The sequence below is a fragment of the Phallusia mammillata genome, chromosome 3 (assembly GCF_965637545.1).
Source record: "Phallusia mammillata chromosome 3, kaPhaMamm4.hap1.1, whole genome shotgun sequence".
Lineage (NCBI taxonomy): Eukaryota > Metazoa > Chordata > Ascidiacea > Phlebobranchia > Ascidiidae > Phallusia > Phallusia mammillata.
In genome coordinates, this window is record NC_137254.1 from 31828771 (window position 1) to 31850861 (window position 22091).

General features: G+C 36.1%; 1 protein-coding gene and 1 long non-coding RNA gene across 2 annotated transcripts in view; both read right to left on the bottom strand.

Moving 5' to 3' along the window:
• LOC145217958 (uncharacterized) overlaps positions 1 to 12300 on the bottom strand; it is a 22838-nt gene extending 10538 nt beyond the window's left edge. Inside the window, exons 1-10 of the mRNA XM_080085341.1 lie at positions 12117 to 12300; positions 11697 to 11834; positions 11128 to 11214; positions 10103 to 10266; positions 8705 to 8837; positions 8217 to 8343; positions 5559 to 5734; positions 3502 to 3645; positions 862 to 939; positions 63 to 796 (exon numbers count right to left, since the gene is read on the bottom strand). Of these exons, the coding sequence (XP_079941467.1) occupies positions 63 to 796; positions 862 to 939; positions 3502 to 3645; positions 5559 to 5734; positions 8217 to 8343; positions 8705 to 8837; positions 10103 to 10266; positions 11128 to 11214; positions 11697 to 11834; positions 12117 to 12168 (1833 nt within the window). The 5' untranslated portion in view covers positions 12169 to 12300. The remainder of the gene's footprint in view (positions 1 to 62; positions 797 to 861; positions 940 to 3501; positions 3646 to 5558; positions 5735 to 8216; positions 8344 to 8704; positions 8838 to 10102; positions 10267 to 11127; positions 11215 to 11696; positions 11835 to 12116) is intronic.
• A 2321-nt stretch (positions 12301 to 14621) lies between these two features.
• On the bottom strand, positions 14622 to 15968 carry LOC145220335 (uncharacterized). Its single transcript, XR_013858110.1, has 4 exons — positions 15449 to 15968; positions 15275 to 15387; positions 15037 to 15150; positions 14622 to 14879 (listed from the first exon to the last, which is right to left on the bottom strand). It is a non-coding gene; the product is annotated as an uncharacterized LOC145220335 (long non-coding RNA).
• Between the last annotated feature and the right edge of the window lie 6123 nt (positions 15969 to 22091).

Genomic DNA, 22091 nt, shown 5'->3' on the forward strand with positions numbered 1-22091 from the left:
GGCAACAAATGAAAAAAAGCAGAACTTTAACTTATGTTAATTGTGTAACATCTGCAACTTACAAAACCACTGCAGCGCCTGTAACGTCTCCTTGAACCACCGTAACCACATGTTTTCCAACACGAACTCCAGTGACCCCAATTTCCCCACGAACTCCTGGTTGTCACACCATAACCACTGTAACCCTTGTACGAATACCTATATGACCCAGTGTAACCTGTTGTCCCTTTATAACTGGTTGACCCTGTGTAACCTGTACTGGTTGACCCTGTGTAACCTGTACTTGTTGACCCTGTGTAACCTGTACTGGTTGACCCTGTGTAACCTGTGCTGGTTGACCCTGTGTAACCTGTGCTGGTTGACCCTGTGTAACCCGTGGTCCCTTTGTAACGATAACTAGTTGACCCTGTGTAACCTGCACTGGTTGACCCTCTGTAACCTGTACTAGTTGACCCTGTGTAACCTGTTGTCCCCTTATACCCATAGCTAGTTGACCCGGTGTAACCTGTTGTCCCTTTATACCTTGTTGACCCTGTGTAACCTGTACTAGTTGACCCTGTATAACCTGTTGTCCCTTTGTAACCATAACTAGTTGACCCCGTGTAACCTGTTGTCCCTTTATAGCTTGTTGACCCAGTGTAACCCGTAGATCCAGTTGACCCAGTGTAACCCGTAGATCCAGTTGACCCAGTGTAACCCGTAGATCCAGTTGACCCAGTGTAACCCGTAGATCCAGTTGACCCAGTGTAACCCGCAGACCCAGTTGACCCCCCAGTTGAACCCGCTCCAGAAGTACCTACAAATAAATACTGAATTGATGAGCTAAACAACCCACAAACTTATTTATTTCAACATTTTTACCTTTACATTTGTACAGGGCGTTTAGTTCTTGTAAATCTGACTCTGAGAAGCCTTTTCTTTGTGATTTAATCGGTTTCTCTGCAGAAAACCATTAATAACCATTTGTTCATTTGTTTAACAAATTAGCAATAAGTTAAATGGGAAGTATACATGTAAAGCATCGAGCCAATAAATGATAACCTGTCACTAACTGCACCGATGATACTTTATAGGTGGAAACAGTGTGCACTGCCTGCAGTTTAAATTGGAAGTGTAATATTAAACTTTTTTTACAGTAACTGCACTAATTTCAACTAAGCATTGTGCACTGGATGTTATAAATGCAAACAATTTGTCAGACGTAAATATTTCGTGGGTGAAACACTGATCATACACACAGTTAAATTAGAAATAAACAAAAACAGACAACAGCAGTCAACCCATAATAACGTTACATTGCATAGCAAATCACAAATTGCAGTCCACAATTAGTAGGAAAGTTTTTTCGATTAATCACATAAAACAGAACCACTGTTAATCACAAACACAAGCATAAACATTAACTGCTTCAGTAAACCAGAAAAAAACTAGAAGGGTGGCTTAGCACATTTTACTACAGCATATACACTACAGCCTATTCTGCAAACTGTAATATATTCTCTATATTTATTTATATTGGGTCCCATATTAGCCAACATTTTATATAATCTTGATTTTTTTCTGCAGGCAGAAACTCATGGGTCCCCAAAACCGCAAAGTTGTAAACAGACAACCATAAGAAACGTTGCTATAAAGTCAAACACAGTGATTGGTAGTGTTACTTAAAAAAAGAAGTTATGTAAAGTACAAACTGTCCAAATCTCATGCAATTGAGACATTGTTATAAGATTGTGTGCATAAATAGCATAAAACACTGACATCTCAAAATGGCATATTATACAAACTGTCAAAATGTATTGTTGATTAATTCGCCCATTTTGGGGGGTTGGTAGGGTAAATAATAGGGCTGCAGGGTGAAACACAATATTCGACAGCTACAAATGCCAAATAAAACACTCAAAAATTCATCCAAAATGGACGTTTTTTGAAACATAGGTGGCTTAAGCAGTAAATATTGGGCTACATGGTAAAACACAACAATCGACGCCCTAAAATGGCACAATGAACAAACTGTCCAAATTTCATCCAAATCGGACATTGTTTAAAAAAATCACCCAGTTTAGGGGTCTAGTGGAGTAAATATTGGGGCTACAGGGTAAATCACAACAAACGATGCCCTAAAATGGCACAACTGTCCAAATTTCATCCAAATCGGACATTGTTTAAAAAATCACCCATTTTAGGGGGCTAGTGGGGTAAACACTGGGGCTATCGAGTCAAACAAAACAAATGGCACATCTACATAACTATAACTACCATCTGTGAAAATTTCATCCAAATCCATCAAACATTTCAAGGCAAAACGAGGTGGACAAACTTTCGGCAGAAGAAAAAAAAAAAAAAAAAAAAAAAAAAAAAAAAAAATCGAGTAAAATCAATATGTGTCCCCTTCAGGGAAGGGGACCCAAAACAATGTTGCAGCCGGCAACAAAACCCATCCCAATAAATAGTGTGAAATCAAGTGAAATGTGTGTATAGATTAGAACAAAGGTGGGCAACCTTTTTGCATGCGCGGGCCAAAAAGTAGTGGTATATTGCCGAGGCAGGTAACAACGATGGTCATGCAATAACATAGCAGTGTAAGCAAATTAAATACACAATGATTTTGTCTTAGTACGTAACAATGCCTATTCTTAGTAATAAACTAATAACTATCAACGTTTAATGTAAAAACTCTTTGCTACAAACATCTGATTTAACACATACATTCCGTCAGGCTGTTTTTAAAAAAATACGAGTCGCGTGCCGCACAAAAGTGGGTTAAAAATTTAGTGTACAGTACTTATTTTGATTTTTAACAAATATTTAGTTTGTTAAATTAAGACCATTAAATGCCCCAATCTGGGTTAATGATCTACTGTTTTAAGCACTGTAACTAGCACTGTTTTTTTCCACATTGTACCCTTCTTACAGTTGTTTGTTTTGTTCACGGACATGGTTTAATTAGATGTTTTAGTAAAAAATGAAACAAACCACAATACAGCAGAAAAATACGGCACCCTCAACATTAAACAACCAATACATCAAATATTTAAACTTTATATTATCTGATACAATGGCCAAATCAAACCTCTAAGATTAATTTGAATATAAGTTGCCTTTATGGCAGCGGTGATCAATGTTTCAAAGCATGCTACACAACAACAAACTAATGGGACACACAAGCAAATTAGTATCACTATTTTAATATGAATCTTAGGCGAAAACAATGAAAAAACATTAAAAAAATTGTTTCACTTGTATGGAAAACGTTTATTGTCACTATTGTGGCAACAAATAGGATCAAAATAATGTCGTTGCATTCATGTACGCGTCGACATTTTTATCATCAATGCCCAAAAGATTTTAAAATGAGGAAAGACTTGAACATTATTATTTATCAACAAACTTGGAAAATTTTCCCTATTTTGCCTCACAGCAAGCAACTGAGAATCACTACTTCACACAGTTGATAATTGTTAAATATAACTTTTCCACACAAATATATAATGGGAAACATACTTGTGACTTTGTCTACGATTGTTGGTGAATGCCGATCCTTACAGAAGGAATATCCCCCATAATGCAACACTGATCCGGTGTCGTATTCAGTTCCGAGGTCTCTGGCCGATGCAAGAGCGATCTTCTTGAAGTTGTGTTCTTTCCCTTCACAAATCACAACAAAATTTAAAAGTTCAGCATATAAGGCAAGTTGACAAACTGAAAACATGAGTGTTCAGACTTAAAGGGTGGTTTCAAGTTTATAGAGCTCTTCTGGCAATTGTATTTTTATACCGACGTTTCGACGTCCTATACAGGTCGCCTTCATCAGGGTAAATAACACTAAATGCGCGTAGTACAGTGCACAATAAACTAAGGAAAACGAATTAAACCTCAAGCGCGTCACAACGCAACGAAAACACCACGCGATAACGAATGATTGCCTGGCAGTGATATCTTATATATTAAAGGGTGGTTTATGTGACCTGTTTTAACTTTGTTCCCAATTAAATTTGTTGTTTCATCGCCTTTTCGCTTTATAACAACTTTATGTTTTAAATTTATGCTATTACCCTGACGAAGGTGTCTCGTATGGAACATCGTCAGCATATTATAATATAGACTGCTGGAAGAGCTACAATTTTGTTGATACATTATGTCTGGCAGCAACAGTTCATTTATTGGGTGTTGTGTTTATTGCTTGAGTGATTTTGTGTATGTGGCAACTTGTTTGACCTCACACCCAGCATGTTTAGTTCAGTGGTTGTTGTGTTGACTTGTGTGACTAGCTTATGTGAAATACTTGTGTATGTTTAATATTTATGTTTATTAATAACTTGTTTATGTTTCTATTTGCATAAAATAATAAAATAAATTACCAACCAGGAATTTAAATAAATCACTGAATGAAAGCATTTATGAAAATAAATCGACTTTTAAACTGTGCCACAAGATGTACAACTTTGCAATACCAAATTAATGATGGAGATATACAACTTTGCAATACCAAATTAATGATGGAAAAGTATTTGTATACAGTCACATAGGGAGCAGAAACAATTATAAATTAGAAAGGTGACTTTCTAATATACTTCCATTTTATACATTCTATATGCTATTTACCAATTTACTATACACATCATTTGATCTACACATTTGATTGTTGTTGCAAGCAAAAACGAATGGGTCCCCACACGCGCGTTTGTGCGGATTTACGGTAAACAAATGTTGCAATTATTTTCAGATTCTTAAGGCAAATTATATTTTGACGAGGCAAACAACACTTGTTAATTTTGCTTTGGTAAAGAATCAACACAACTGCACTGGAACAAAGGTCATAAATCTAAAGCCTGCAGATGTAACAGCTTTGGAATCAAATGCCAAACATCTGGCAAAAAGTTTTTGTCAATAAAAAGCGGTAGACAAATTTTAATCAACATGTGCACAACCTACAAATTTACCAAATTATACTGAAAAATAGTTGTAAAAAGTCACCTAAGGGGCAGAACAATTATAAATGTTCAGCCCATAAATAGCAGTAAACATATTTTAATGAACATGTACACAACCTTCAAATTTAGTTTTGCTGTAAGCTTCTTTCAATCTAAACCAGTGGTTCCCCACCTTCTTAACAAATCCGTCCCTTAACCATTCAAAACAATTTCACTCCCACTTAATGTAGTACATAGTGGAAGCTAAACCAATGGTTCTCAAACTTGTTTATTGTCGGGGCCAAATAGTAGTTTTTTAAGTGTGTAAGGAGCCGCAAAAAAACGAGGCCTCAGAAAATCACTAAAGATTATTTCCTTGAAAGCTAATAAGTAGTTGGGTGCCGCATGCGGCCCTGAGAGCCTGCGCTAAACCATACAATGATGATTTAAAATTGAGTCTTTTATCAACTTCACAGGTTATATTCCCAGAGCTTAAGTGTCTATTTACAAACCACATGGAAAAATTAAAGTAAATTCCTTCCCTCAATTTTGAAAATTCCTCCCTGGTTGGGAACCACTGATCTAAACTAAATGCACAGAACCCTATTATTTCCAACATCACCAGCAACACACATCATATTTACCGACCTTTTCTGATATTCTGCATATTAACTGTCACATAATCATCCCTCAAGGCATGAGCGTGTTCGTGTTTGAATCCGGCGAGATGCAGAAGCTCATGAATGATGACTCCTTTTGATCTGCATCCCTTGCTCAACCAAACCTGCTGTGGGCCACTAGATGTGTACATCCCGATAAATGACCTGAAATTCAATAAATTATATCATGTTAAACTGAGAGTATTTGAACTGAAACTTTGTTGAGGGTATTTGAACTGAACAGTATCTGACCCTTAAACAGGCAGCATGGTCATCGACGATTATCGTTTAATTATTTAATTAAATAACTAAGAATGGAAAGTAGTTTCCAAGTAACAAAATCAGATGATGAATATCTTGGAACAGGGGTCGGCAACCCCTGGCAAACATGCCAACCTTTACACACCAGGTGGTTTTTCATGGCACGCCAACCGATTTGCATGTTTATACTGAAGTAACAATTTAACCTGTTTCATTGCTTGTTTTCAGTTTTTATCATGCCAAATCAGCCTTTACATGCACAAAACACTCTGCTTTCTCTTTATTATTGATCTCTGCTGGCACGAACCACTATTATTGACATGCGAGGTCATTAACACATGGAAATAGCAGTAAATTGGCACGCTTCGCCTAAAAGGTTGCCGACCCCTGTCTCAGAATATATAGATATATTTCGCCTAATGGCATCTCTAGTTCCCATAAAAACCACAAAATAAAACATCAATAAAAGAAATAAAAGTAAAAACACAACAAAACAAAGTGAGACATGTCTGTTACACAACAGTGACTCCTTTCGCTGTTTTAGTACTTAAACACACTTTTATAATTTGTTATCACATGGAAAAGTTGGAAAATGCAATTAAAAGTAACAAACTCTGCAGAAACTTGTGACCATTTTTGGGGAGCCACGAAAATCTAAAGCTAAAATTTTATTACAGCAAAAAAGGAAAAGCTTGGCATTTAAACTTTAACTGAAAACTCTTTGTTTTGTTTAGTCATTGTAAACCTCAACTTTGTGGAAATGTAGAGAAACTTATACAAACACAGATATTTTCGCTTGTTGTGCTCGCAGTATATCATTCATTGCTCTGAAGAAGCCCTACCGTTCTAGTGGGCGAAACGTCAGCAAAATTAAGAAAAACTAGAAGGGTGGCTTAGCACATATTGCCCTTGCATATACACTATAACCTATTTTAAAACATTGATATATTTCCTATGCTTATTTTGTATTGGGTCCCATACCATCCACTCTCTTTTATAACCTTAGTACAAATAGCATAGTCCACATACTACCCAAATTTTATCCAATCCCGGCACTGTTTAAAAAACTGACCCATTTTAGGGGGCTAGTAGGGTAAGTTTTTTAAACAGTGAAAAAAAAACATTTTAGGGGGCTAGCTAATGGGGGCCGACACACAAACTAAAAAAATATGAAACCTCAATGAATCAATCAATAGTACTGCAAAATTTCAGCCCAATCCGCCAATGTTTAAAATTTCGACCACTAGAGGTGTTTTGAGCAACAACCGTTAATGTTTCTGACGTCATAGGGTTGTTGACAACCCCCTAACTGCCATGGTACAAAAATGTTCACAAAGCAATCCACAAAGTCACAAACGAGTAACATACAACTGCTTGCCCTTGTAACACTATTGAGCAACATAAATCTTTCGTTTGTGGTGCCCAGTAACATACAAATACGTTTTACACTTTTGGGGCTTGTGGGGTAAATGTTAGGACTAGAGGGTTGAACACAACAATCGACATCTATAAATGGCATACTCTACAAGCTATCCTAATTTCAGCCATTCTGACACTGTTTACAAACTCACCCATTTCAGGGGGCGAGCGGGGTAAATACTGGGGTTATCAACAAAAACAAAGTGGGATGCACATCTACATAACTATATCTACCATCTGTGTAAATTTGAGCCAAATCCATCAAACATTTGATGGAAAAACGAGTCGGACAAACTTCGGGTAAAAACACCTATTTTAGGGAGCGGGCGGGGTAAATACTGGGGTTATCAACAAAAACAAAGTGGGATGCACATCTACATAACTATATCTACCATCTGTTTAAATTTCAGCCAAATCCATCAAACATTTGATGGAAAAACGAGTCGGACAAACTTCGGGGGAAAATATCCATTTTAGGGGGCTAGCGGGGTAAATACTGGGGTTATCAACAAAAACAAAGTGGGATGCACATCTACATAACTATATCTACCATCTGTATAAATTTCAGCCAAATCCATCAAACATTTGATGGAAAAACGAGTCGGACAAACTTTGGGAAGAAAAAAACAAGAAAAAACAAGAAAAACAAACAAAAACAATTTGAGTAAAATCAAAACATCCCCTTCAGGGGGACTCATAACAACCAGTATTCAATGACCAACATAACGGCCCAAATAGACATAATAAGTGACATGCTTTATTTTTCAAATGTTTCGGCAAATGCTCATGCCATCATCAGTGATATAAAGGCCACATCAGTTACATCCGTTTATATACACTTGAGTGACGTGAAAGAATGACTAGTATTTTGTTTAGCTTCACACCAGTTGAACGACAAAATTTGTTAAACTAACAGCAATATGTTATATTGTGAGCTGGTATTTTACTGAAAACAAGTTTTACTCACGCACAACCTCCGTCGTTTGTGAATTCAATTGCGTCTTTAACTTTCTTTGTGTTCGGAACAAAATCGAAACAAGATTTCGAGGCAAAATCCTTAAACGCTTCTTTCGCTAATGCCTGGATTTCTGGAGCTGTGAAGAAAAAAATTACAGTTTTTATTCAACTAAAGTGGACTTTTGTCAGTCTGTGTTTTTGGTTATGCAATGTAATAAAGCACAAAAAACGATTTCTACTTTAAAGGCATCAATTAAAAGTTGAATATGATTATCAGCAATTAAAATCATTTACATCAAACACACATGGTTCAGTATTGTTATTGTGTAAAAACACATTTAAATTTAGCAACTTGGCGAAAAATGTGTACAAAAAAGCATTTTTCAATATTTTCTAGTCTACCTGGGATTCAAAGTAGAGGCAACTTAGCAGACAAGGCAAAAACAAATAACGAGAAAAAACTGATGTTTTGTGTGAAAATTTGATGACAAAACTTACTGATGTTCCCAAAATCATATGGAATTGTGACTCGGCCATTTGAACCTTTCGTCCATAAATTTGTTTCTTTTTGTGCATTGCTTGAAAACAAAGAGAATTCATCTTCACCGGGCGAGTCCAAAATCCCATAATCCTACGGAACATAATAACTTTATGTCGCAATAAATCAAAGTGCCAAGTGTTAGATCAGGGGTGGGCAACCTGCGGCCCGCGGGTCACATGCGGCCCATTGATTAAAGTTGTGCGGCCCGCAGAGACGCTTGGATTTCAAATGTACTGGCAAACGAGTCCAACTATTACATATTTTTGAGCTGATTAATGCGCCCAATGCTATTTTTCTGCAACCTGGCAGTATGTGGCTACAATCAAATGCGAATTATACTTGTAGTTAAGTATATTTGGTAAGCAACAAAGTAAAATCACCTTGTGTTATACACAGGTGCGGCCCCGCGATCTAATCACGTTAATTGTATTTGGCCCCACAGTAACAAAGGCTGCACACCCCTGTGTTAGATGGCACAGTGGTTAAAATAATTACTGCATTGTTTTCAGTGGTAAATCTTTTTTTGGTTTTATCCCGCTTGTTTTTAGACAATGATGATGCTTATAAAAGCGAAATGCATTGGTTTTGGTAAACAAATAAAACACAGCGACAGATCTGGTAGTTTTTCACACTGAATTTTCTTGCATTGTTTTACATAATACAAGTTTAACAAACAGAAATGTGCATATTGCTGTTATGAACAAACATTGCACTTATGCTAATACTGACGGTTAGAGCTACTCACATTACAGAGTTCAAGTTAAAGAAAGAATAATTGTAAAATCACAGTAAATCCTGGTAAAATTGATTCTGGGTTAGTTCTACTACCATTGTTGCAACGATTCCCATTTTTCATTATATTCGTCACAAGTTGGGAAATGTTTATTTCCAGGTTCAAATCAGTTGACAGCGTTATAAAAAACAAATTAATTTCGCTAAAAAGCATCTTCAGTGTCTACATAGAGCAATAAACCATTGTTTGTTTTTTTCTAATTTTATTCCCTTTATTGCCCTTTATATACACTGAAGATGCTTTCTAGCGAATTATTTTTTAAAAATTGCCATCTGCTTCTAACTGGAAATAAAAATTTCCCAATCTGCGATAAATATGTAAAATCACAAAATATGAAGTAAAAATGCAAATTATTTGGTCGGATGAAAACTAACCTACATTTTACTCACGCTAAAAAGTGGAATTGATCATGGTCGTAATTAATTGTCGCAATTAAATTACAAAATATAAAAATGCAAGCCATTCGGTCCAGCAAAAAATAAACACAAACATTTGCAATTTTCCTCTTTCAACATGTTTAAGATCAATGCTAAATAGATTAAAGATTAAAAAAAACAAAAACCTGTAGAAGCTGTGGAACAATCTCCTCGTCAAATTGAATATCCCCCTCGAAATGTCCTCGCTGTGCACATTCACAACTTTGTGGGCAAATCCCGCTGTCTCCGGTGTGATAACCAAACGGACACGGTTGAGAACAAAGTCCGACATCGAATTTACAATCGCGATCTGAAAGTGGAGATTTTAAAGTTAAAACACTAAATCAGTTATGAAATAATAACCCTAAAACCAGTGGTAGGATTCAAATTGTTTGTCAGCCGGTTTTATCACAAAAGTCATATTTGTCAGCTGGTTCTATCACAAACGTCATATTTTTCAGCCGGTTCTGTTACAAAAAGTCCATTGACAGTAACCAGTAATGCTAACCGGTTCACTGATCTCATAAAATTTTGTGAGACGGTTCTATAGAATCGGCTGAATCCCACCACTGTGTAAGACTACACAGTCCTTTGCTTTACTTGCAAGGAAATTTTATTAATATGGAAAGATTTACTACTGAATGTAAAAAGATATTAATTAAATAAACATGTTAACATTTATATCAGTATACTAGGTGTTGAAAAACTAATAAAATTGAGATATTTTTAAGGTCTGTGTCTTTTTATGTTCTTTAATTTTTAATTCAGGAAAGGATTTAACCAAAACAGTTTATTATAGGTTTCCATCAGTTTTTTTCCGAGAAAAAATTCAACCACCCTGTGCGTTGTATAACATGGATTTTGATTCTCTACATTAAAAGTAATACATACAAAATTCCCACACATTTTGCAAGGTGGTACCCATGTTTAAATGTCTCTCTCTACCACAATTGTTTTCTAACACATTATTACACTCAATAACAGTTTATTAAAGTTCGTACATTAGTTGCACACAGAGGTTTAGCAAGGGATGCCCAGAGGCCAATGTTTTGATGGTTTTGATAACTACAAATCAAAATAGAGAAACAAATGTATTAAATGGAATCAGAAAAGAGCATCTGTTTTTTGCATTTGCTTGTAATCTATCAATACAAATTCCATGTATACTTACCCATGCACATACTGATCTCAAACGTTGTCAAATTTCCTATTTCACCGTTGTCATACTTTATACAAAAATCAAATTCAAGGTCGTCATCTAAAAGTTAAAACTGAAAATTGAAATGTTGCAAATGTTTTGTAATGTTAAGTTCTTTGTGTTAAGGGTCAAGTGACTCAATGGCCAATGTTTAGCTTTCACTGACGTCGCACAGTTATTACTTTGTTATGATTTCGTCATAATCTGTGGAACACTACATACGGATCTGTTCATAAGTTTAATGGTAAAAATAACGGCCTATATAGACGTAAAAAGAGACATGCTTTATTTTTCAAACGTTTCAGCAAATGCTCATGCCAACATCAGTGATATGAAGGCCACATCAGTTTGCCAAAACATTTGAACAGTACAGCATGTCACTTTTTACACCTATTTGGGCCGTTATTTATTATAATCGTTATTGCAATTGTTTAAATCTCAAAGCAAGACGAACAAAATATTGAATTGAAAAATTGAATCAAGAAAAACATAACAGTGACCAACTGGACCTACAATGACACAAGTTTAAAACACAAACTTACCACTTGCTGATGAGCTAAAATAAAGAAATACACCAATTCCTCCACCAATCAGTGTGACGGCAACGACCACACCAATTGTTTTTGGAAGATTAGAACTTTTCGGTGGAGGAGCACGCTCTCTTCTTCGAGAAGATTTATCTGAAAATTGCACGCACAAAATTTAGAATTAATCAAAGACAAAATTTGATAACCTCACTTAAAGTAAACCAGTCATTTAATAAAAACCAAATTGCCAAGGATGTAGAAAAAAACTCATTTTATTAAACAGACGTTTCGACAAAAACAATTGTCATCATCAGTGAAAATACAAACAAAAGCGGAAACAAGCGCGTTTAGAAACTTGGTGTCTTGTGTATCTAAACCAATCATGTTTTGAAACAACTGTCAGTTTTAATACAGCACATTTTGAGTGAAACTTACCTCTTCTATCAGAACTTCGATGTCTATCAGATCTGTGTTCTCGCTTTTCCATCTAAAACTTTACAACCAAACTTTATGACGGAACTAATATGTTACAAAGCCTAAAAAGCTCTTCACTTGATTATTACACTCCAGTGGTTAACTAAAATCTTTGCTGGTTAATCATTACAACTTAACAATATTCTACTGCCACTAATTATATAAAAGACAGATAGAATTTGTGTAAACGAGTAAAACTTGCCTAAAAAAATACCCTTTCCATGCCAAAGTGGAGAAATAAATCTAAAGACCCATTTGGAATGTAACAACATCAACAAGAAATGAATAATTTCAAAATACGCGTATTAATATTTTTTGCAAAAGTTTGTGCGCTGAAAAGCTTTAGAAACGTCGAATATCGTGTCAAAATTTCAGTATCATATCTTTTTTACTTTTAACGCAATGGCGATTGTTGGCCAGTTTCACTCTGGTTACGCAGCTAGTACTTTGATCAATTCTACCCTGAACGCATTTTACATCAAAATGCTATTTCAAAATGTTTATCAAGAGAATTGCACTTTTTATTGTAAAGATTTCACAATAAATGTCAAAATACAAATAACAACAAACTACAAAAATCATGGCGCTAATAGGACGAAAATTACGTTCCGCTCATGTGTTGAGCGTTCAGCAAAATACGTGGTTGTTTTTACGGAAGTCCTCCATTTGTTTCTGAAACAAGAAAAACATTTTTAAATCAAGTTTGCAAAATAACATAAAGGTTCTGCGGGTTGATCTTAGTTTAAAAGCCATTGCACCACGTCAAGGTGTCAACCCACGCAATGGGTTTCGTCTAAGGCAGTAGAGAAACCCTCGTTCGGTGCAGAACTACAACCGAAACGAGGAAAACAGACTGGCGCACGAAAAACGCAAGCTGAAAACATGGCAATAAAAGCGTTAACGTTAATAACAATTTAAAAAATCACAAATAAAACAATATGTCATTAACAAATTTTAAAGTTATAAAAAATGTAGCCTACGGCTTACAGCCCAAAATTGAGGCAATAAACATATGGTGTAGTATACAAACTTAAAAATAACATATACTAATACAGCTACAAAAGAACAGGCTATATGCTTAACCATTAAAATTAATTCCATATACTCCGATTACAAATACTTAATATTACAAACAAACAATTATACTTAAAATTAACGATGGCAGTCCATAGGGTAGATTACAAAACCTCAAGTAAATATTACGTAACGTGTTATAGGCGCATATGGGATTCCCCTACTATGACGTAACGTGTTAAGGGCGCTTATGGGAAATCCCCTACCAAGACATAACATGTTAGGAGCGGGGTAGCGATAATAGGGTTTCCCCTATTATGACGCAACGTGTTATAGGACATCCGAATTCCCCTACTATGACGTATCGCGTTAAGGGGGCCGTGAATAAACAAAACCGAAAATTTGCTTATTATTTATATTTTGAAGCTATTTTTTAAATCTAGAACCTTGTTTAAAATCCGCACAAATAATATAAAGGGCCGTGCACACCCTCGATATTATATAATGCGGCGAAAAAAATATAAAATAAAAAGAATAAAAAAAATGTAAATAAAAATATAACATAAAAACAAAAACAAAATAAAGAGAAAATAACAGTAAATAAAAAAAACAAAAAACAAAATAAAAGTAAATAAAATAAAAAAACAACAATAAAAAACAAAACAAGGTTCCGAGTAAACAAACATTTTCGCAGATTTATTGAGATTTTAGCAATTAATGAAATGTTTGGAAATATTCAACGACTCATTTATGTGAGGATGGTGAGATGGTTTAGTAAAGTAACTAAACAATTAACAGGTTTTTAGCAAATAACCGTTTAGACATTATGCGCGTTAGGGCGAATGTTGCATACGCGTTGTGAATTAATGTTGGATAAATTGGGTGTCTACAAACAGTTAAAATGACAAATTGTGCATTTTAGGAAGATCGCGTTACGCGGTTGTTGCAAATAACTGGGTTAATTAATAGGTTGGTTAACCAAGCGTATTAAAATTAATGACAGAATATTGGTCCGTTTATATGGTTAAGTGAATAATAATCATCTACCAGAAGAGCCAGAAGAAGAACTCTTTAAACTTGATACTATGCCTGGCAGCAATAGCTTAAATAATCATCTACGTGAGATAATCATCTACGTCATTTTAGGCAGGTCGTCGGAAATATGAAAGTGCAGTTTATTTATAGTTTAATAATATAATTCAGGTCTTTATTATTGCGCGGTTGATTTTAGTTGATTTTCAAGTAGCAGAATCGAATTATTGCGGGATTTAAGTTGCATTAAAAATTAGTTATTGTTCGACGTTAATATCAAGGTTTCGTAAACTAACCGCGTAAAACCGCCATCGTGGTCCCCCCTTTAATTTCCCAATTAGGTTTTGAGACATCTAACACAGCTAGCCTAAACATATTTATATCTATCTATTCAAACTAAGCTAGCTTACAAAATTCATATAGCGAGTCTGTCATGCATTTTTGTCGTCCAAATATAAAAAAGCAAAACCCGGTTACGGGAAATGCAAGAAAATAAATTATTAATTGATTACAAATCTATTGACGGAGTTAGTAAAATTAAATATGTAGTTATTATGATTTGGTTGGACGGCCTGGGTGAATCACACGACAGACTTGTACCAAAACTTATCAGTAGGAAAGCTATTGTTCGATGGAGAGGTGGAGTTTGGTGGGATCGCAGAAAAGGAGGTTGGATTCCTGTTAAGAAATAAACTATTTGTTGTTGTTTGCTAAGACTATTTGCTGCTAGTACCACCAAGATGCCTTTGTGTATAAGAATTTACAAACATGAAATATTAACATTTTAAAATTGATATAAAGCGTGAGGTTATGAAACATTCATTTAAACAGTTACCTCGTTCCTTTAATGTTAATGTTGTGTCGCTGGTTTGTCGAGTCCTAATTTCAAGAATCCAACCGCTCCATGAATCCGATCATCGTCGCTTCTTATCCCGTCGTATCCACTCAGCTGCAAACAAAACAACAATGTTAAAAACACATCAACAAAATATTTGACTGTGACATAAAGTGCAATAACTTTGCGTAGTTGCTAAAACGTTATTTAAATAAATCATTATCATTTGAACAGTTACCTCGTTCCTTTCATGGTATTGTTGTGTCGCTGGTTTGCAGAGTCATTTTCAGGAATCCAACCGCTTCATGGATCCGATCATCGTCGCTTTCTTGTTCCGTCGTCTCCACTCAGCTGCAGACAAATCAACAATGCTTATACACGCATCGTGCAACAAACGTGGCGAGTGTCATACGGGTCGCGAAGTCGCACTGATTCGCCGAGGATGACGTCATCACTGGCGCTCCGTCGTGTGACGTCATGGAATAGTGACGGCGTTTTGGTTCTTGGGTTCCATTCGATCATGTTGCAATTCCCATTAGATGACATCATCAATGGTTGCGTCACATGCGTGAAAACAAAATACAATTTATTGCTAAATATTTTGATTTTATCGCGATACAAACAAACAAATAGTTTAAGCGCGTCAAAACCCAGAACCTTGTTTGGTAAAATCCGCAAAAACAATATAGAGAGTCTGGCCAAACCCTCTATATTGTATAGTGCGGCGAAAAAAATACAATAGAAATAAAAAGAATAAAAGTGAAGTGAAGTAAAGTAAATAAAAATGGTAAACCAAGGTTCTGGGTTGGTCCCTAAACTTTAAACCGTGTTTTGATAACAACAAAATCCAGCAACAACGACGAACCTGTTGCTTGGCTTCCTCCATCCGCTTCCAGCAAAACGTGGTTTTAACGCCGCAAATCAGCTGTTTGCCTTTTATATCAACCTCGGCGCCCCTGCAAGTCAGCTTTGGAGTTCCCAGTATTTCTGCCTGTCGAGTTTTCGGGACTCAATCAATCAATCACGTGACCGAACAATCGCTTCCTCCGGGAAATTCACCTGAGTCAGTGAAGCGGAACGGCGTTGATCAATTGTTGCGTCAGAAAAAAGTAATCGTTGTTTTATTTTTGCGATAATTAAATTAGAAATTTTATGATTTTGCGATAATTATTTTTATGCGACAATTATTTTCGCATTTTTACGACAAAAGATTAAAATAAAACTTCTGAACTGAAATTTACTCAACCATTTGTAAAAAAAACACAAAATGTTTTTGTATTTTAAATATTTTCAACTTAAATTCAGGCAAATTTCGTTTATATTTCTAAAACGACCCAAAAGTTTGACGGCAATAATGTTATGATGCTTTTCTGGGGAATATTTTTGACAGAAAAGAGCATTAAATTAAAAACACCAAAAACATGACCGTCTTTGCAACGCAAATAATCTAATTATTTGGGCATTTCCTTTTAAACAATATTTATAGACCCAGAGCTGTTATCAAACGAATATTTTTATTTTTGATTTTCGTCATATAATATTTTCTTTCTACGATCCGCAGGTGGGCGGTAGAACTTCGATTTTGCTGCGATAAAATTGCTGTATTTGGTATAAGTTAGTAAACAAATGTGCACTGTAATTCAGTTTTTTCTTGCTTGCATCTAATGTGTTACTGGTGTCGAGCGCAGGAAATAACCTGTCATTTAAGCTCAAATGGGAAGCCTTGTCACGCATGATCAAATACAGTGACATATTCCCGCTAATGATGTCACCATGTCTGCTGACGTATTCACGCTAATGATGTCACAATGCTTGTTGACGTAGATCTGCTTTAGAGCAGCAAGCAAGAAAAAAATCAAAACCTCGCTTAGGTAAAAAAAGCAGTGGTTCACAAACTTTTCCAATATGCGGCCTATGTTAAATTTTCTTATCCCGGTTTGTACGCCAACATCACAAACACTTTTGAAATGAGTACAATTTTAAAAAAATGTCAAAAAAGTTAATTAGCCACTTTATTGTGGTGGGCGAGGTTTTTTACCATTTTTATTGTCCAGCGGTGTATTAAGGTGTACAGGCCCCAGAAATACGCGTTTTTACACCATCTAACGCATATAAAAACAGTCATTTTTGTTCCTAAATGTCCTTTCCAACACCAGTTTCGTCTGTTAGCAGGGCATGAATGTGCAAATTTTACACTCGGGTCAGTTTGTGCAACGGCCGAGCACCGAGCATCAAAAGCAACGCCCTCGTGTTTGTGCAAACGGGAAGTACCGAGTACTCGGGTTTTGGCTCGGCTCGGCCCATGGGCATGCATGTATCCCCTAATCACTGTGTTACAGCACTGCTCATATAATCGTGAAGTAACAATAAAGTAACGATAGTCAGTAGGAAAACATTAATTTGATCGATTTTAGAACTTACAAGCTCACCAAACATGATATTATTATTTCTGTATAAGTTTGCTGCAAGCCGCTTTTGGTAACAAAACACTTGTTTAGCTTCCTTCGAAAAAATCACAAATTTACCCGTTTTAATTTTTTGATTCAGGTTTGTAAATTTTTATAGTTGTTGCAATTCTTTGTCAAGAGTTGAAAATGTTTTTAAGGGATTGGACTAATGTCACTATTTGGTGATAAAAGTGGGGTTTGGCAGTTTGTTACAAAAAGACGAACACTTAATGTCAAACCAAATTACAAAACTTTTGTCCGGGAATTGAAATAACTAAACGTCAGGAGATTAACTTTATTGTTGTGGCAAAATATTAATTCACATCTTCAGTTATTTTGCCCCAATAACGTTGATATATTGAAACATACGTTGCAGTTAATATTTCGAATTGTAGGCGTGTGCGAAATTGGGAACCCGAATTCGAAAGTACAAGCCGCCCGAAGAAGAATCCTGAAAATCAAATTTACCAAAATACAACACAAATATGACCGAGTGTGAAGTCAGTTCCGAATCAAGTCTGTTTTATTTAAACTTCAGCCACAACTTGATCCCAAAACCCGTCATGACTTATAACTCTACTTGTTCTTGTAACGCAGATTTATTTATGCATTCGCTTCTCGGCAAGCCATCGGTGAAATGGAATTTCCTTAAGCCCTCGTGTTTGTGCCAACGGGAAGTAAGAAATGTGTGATTGACATTAACGTTTGGGAAACGCCAGAAACCCGATTCCACAATAAATTCTGCACTGTCAGTTATTGTCTCAGAATTTACATTGTTTTGGTGGATTCCTATGTATTTATAACCGCAAATGTGTGATTGACATTTACGTTTGCAAAACGACAAAAACACAATTTTTTGATAAAAATCAATTGATGAAATTTATTATTCCACGTACTTATGTCAATCAAAACACAATTTCGGCGAATTCCAATATTTTTTTGCTGTTTGTAGAGGAAATAGGAAATATGTGATTGACGATATAAGAGAGACCAGCCGAGATTTTCGATCAAATGGAATTGCCCAGGTCTTGTGTTAAGTCATGCAGTTGTATTTTACAAACAAAAAACTAAGTTACATCGGTTTGACCGTGAAATAATAGTAAAAAGGTGCTAGGTACGTGAGTGTCGCAGTTAAATAATAAAAGTCCGGTACTGTCGGTTCGCTTGGTGTCGATTAATAACGCGTTGTAAAATTAGACTTAAGTTAATAAATAAACGCGTTCATAAAATAGATTTCGGTTAATGGTTAGAGATGTTCGTGTTTATCCTCAGTTGGTTTGTGGAAAACGGTTCATTGCATCACCTTGTAAAGCTGCAACGTCATTTTAAAGCAACAATACTGAAACGAATATCAGCACTTGTTTTTTTTTTGTGCGAAGAATTTGATGCAAAACAAGAACATTAACATATAATCAGTTGGCTGTGTTTTTACCCCCCCTTCTTCCCCCCAAAAACTAAGATTTTATGTTAACATTTGCTACATAGAGATAATAGACATGTTGTGGTTATTGTTTCTATTGCTTTTTGTCGGATGCGCGGAAGGTGAATGTCCGGGTGAGGATTTCAGTCTCGCTCCTCGACCTTATACAAGTAAGTTTTAAAAATATTTCACATGGCCAAGCGTATTGATTACATGGGGTCCAAAAAGAAACATGCAACAAGATACCACAAACAACAACACACAGTAAGACATTATACAACAAGATACCACAGACAACAACACACAGTAGGACAACATACAACAAGATACCACAGATAACAACACACAGTAGGACAACATATAACAAGATACCACAGACAACAACACACAGTAGGACAACATACAACAAGATACCACAGACAACAACACACAGTAGGACAACATACAACAAGATACCACAGACAACAACACACAGTAGGACAACATACAACAAGTTACCACAGACAACAACACATGGTAGGATAACATATAACAAGATACCACAGACAACAACACACCGTAGGACAACATACAACAAGATACCACAGACAACAACACACAGTAGGACAACATACAACAAGATACCACAGACAACAACACACAGTAGGACAACATACAACAAGGTACCACAGACAATAACACACAGTAGGACAACATACAATAAGATACCACAGATAGCAACACACTAACAGACAACACACAGTAGGACAACACACTACAAGATACCACAGACAAAACGCAGAGGACAACATACAACAATAAGAAGCCACAGACAACAACACATAGTAGGATAACATACAACAAGTTACCTAGACAGTAACAAGTGGTACGCCAACATACAACAACACAACACAGACAACTATACACAGTAGGAAAACATACAACAAAACACCACAGACAACAAACGGTAAAATATTTGGTACATAACCTTAAATTTGAGGTAAAACCATATTTTTGATTTTACCCATAGAACCTGAGAATCTTTCGGTGTGCGAGAAACCGTACCGCGATCCCAACTGCACCTGCCCTTCTTCAATGTTCGAATGTGCTTGTCACAAGTTTGGTAGGTGTGGTGACGTACGAGGATGTATTGATATGTGGAAGGTAAATAACTGGCAGAACGACTGTGGTGATTGGAGCGACCAGTTTGGTGAGATTTGTTCTGAAGGCAGGTTTCAGTGTGACTGCTTCAACACAACTTGTAAAGGTCGTATTGGGTGTGTGTGGGAGAGGTACCGATGTAATGGAAAGATAGATTGTTTAGATGACAGTGATGAAGTTAATTGCACTTGTCCAGCTCATAAGTTTGAATGTGATTGTTACAAAACAAAGAGCTGCACAACTAACAATGGTGGTTGCATCAACAAAGACGGAAAATGCAACGGCTATAATGACTGTGGAGATTGGAGTGACGAAGTTAATTGCACTTGTGCAGCTGATACGTTTAAATGTGATTGTTACAAAACAAAGAACTGCACAACTGGATATGGTTGCATCGACAAACACTGGCAATGTAATGGAGGTAATGACTGTGGAGATTGGAGTGATGAAGTTAATTGCACTGGTCCAGCTCATAGTGAGTTTGAATGCGATTGTTACAAAACAAAGAGCTGTACAAATTACCTTGGTTTCATCGACAAAGACCGGCAATGTGATGGATATAATAGCTGTGGAGATTGGAGTGATGAAGTTAATTGCACTTGTCCAGCTCATAGAGAGTTTGAATGTGATTGTTACAAAACAAAGAACTGTACAACTGACTATGGTGGTTGCATCAACAAAAACCGGCAATGTGATGGAAGGAATGAATGTGGAGATTGGAGTGATGAAGTTAATTGCACTTGTCCAGCTGATAAGTTTCAATGTGCATGTGTTGGCACAAGACAATGCGATATTAGTAAGGAGGGAAGTTGTATTGATCGATCTTTATTATGTGATGGAAATCGGGACTGTTTTGATGGTAGTGATGAGACACATTACTCATGTAACTGCTCTGGAGTTTATGCTAGATGTCCATGTGATCCTGGTAACAAACATTGCCCACCTACTGGCAGATGCATACTTTTTGACTGGATTGGTGATGGATTAAAGGATTGCTATGATGGGAGTGACGAACTCTGTTCATTTTCAAACTTCACATGTCAATCTTGCACAATGTTTGCTACAACTTGTAAAAGTGAACAACTTGCCAGGAATCTTGTACATTCCACAGTTCCAGCAGAGTGCAACACAATAGTCCAACCATCATGTGCTGATGACATCAACAGTTGTAAAAGTAAGAATGTGATTTGCGTCTCTTCAAACTGCTCAAAAATAGAAACAAATTGTTGGAATATTTTTGTTTGTGAAAACCAAAACGTTATGGCTGGAAGTGACTTTTGTGATGGAGTTAGTAGTTGTAGTGACAATAGTGACGAAATAAAGTCAGGTTTTGGGTTTAAATGCTCTGGATCATCGAGACAAGGTGTTTGTGTTTTGCCACAAACCAATGTTTACGATTCAGTGGCCCAATGTTCTGATAAATCTGATCTTTGTTTTGTCAACGGACAGTTCAAATGTTTTCAGTGCTTGGATAAAAAGTTAATCATATCACCCAAGCAAGTTTGTGACGGTATAGTGGATTGCTTTGATATGTCAGACGAGTGTTTGTGTTTGAATCAAAGTTTGTGTAATGATATAAGGGGTGATTGTCCTTCAAATCAGATGCATTGCCAAAATAAATCTGTATGTTCAGTTCAAAGTGGAAAGTTGTGCAACTCAAGCGTGCAATGTGTCGACCAAATAAACATGAAATACTGTTTAGCTTCAAATATCCTGGAACAAACTCAGTGTTTACCAGAAAATATAAAAGACCCCGGACTTGACGAAATATTTAGGTGCGCGAGAAATGACAACAAATTGTAAGGAGTGCGTTTCAGTATCACCTAGGTAGGGGAATTGATGCCAGAGTATTGTTGAACTTAAAAAAGTTAGGGATGACCTAAAGTTATATGGTGAAGTGAATTGTCCAAATCGGTTTAATTGTTTCTCAAAAGGAGAGATAAACATAAAAAACACTCAGGTGTGCGATGGAAAAGTCGATTGTGATGACAGCTCAGATGAATTTCCTGAGCTTTGTAACAAATTCCGTTTTTATTGCAAAGGTAAAG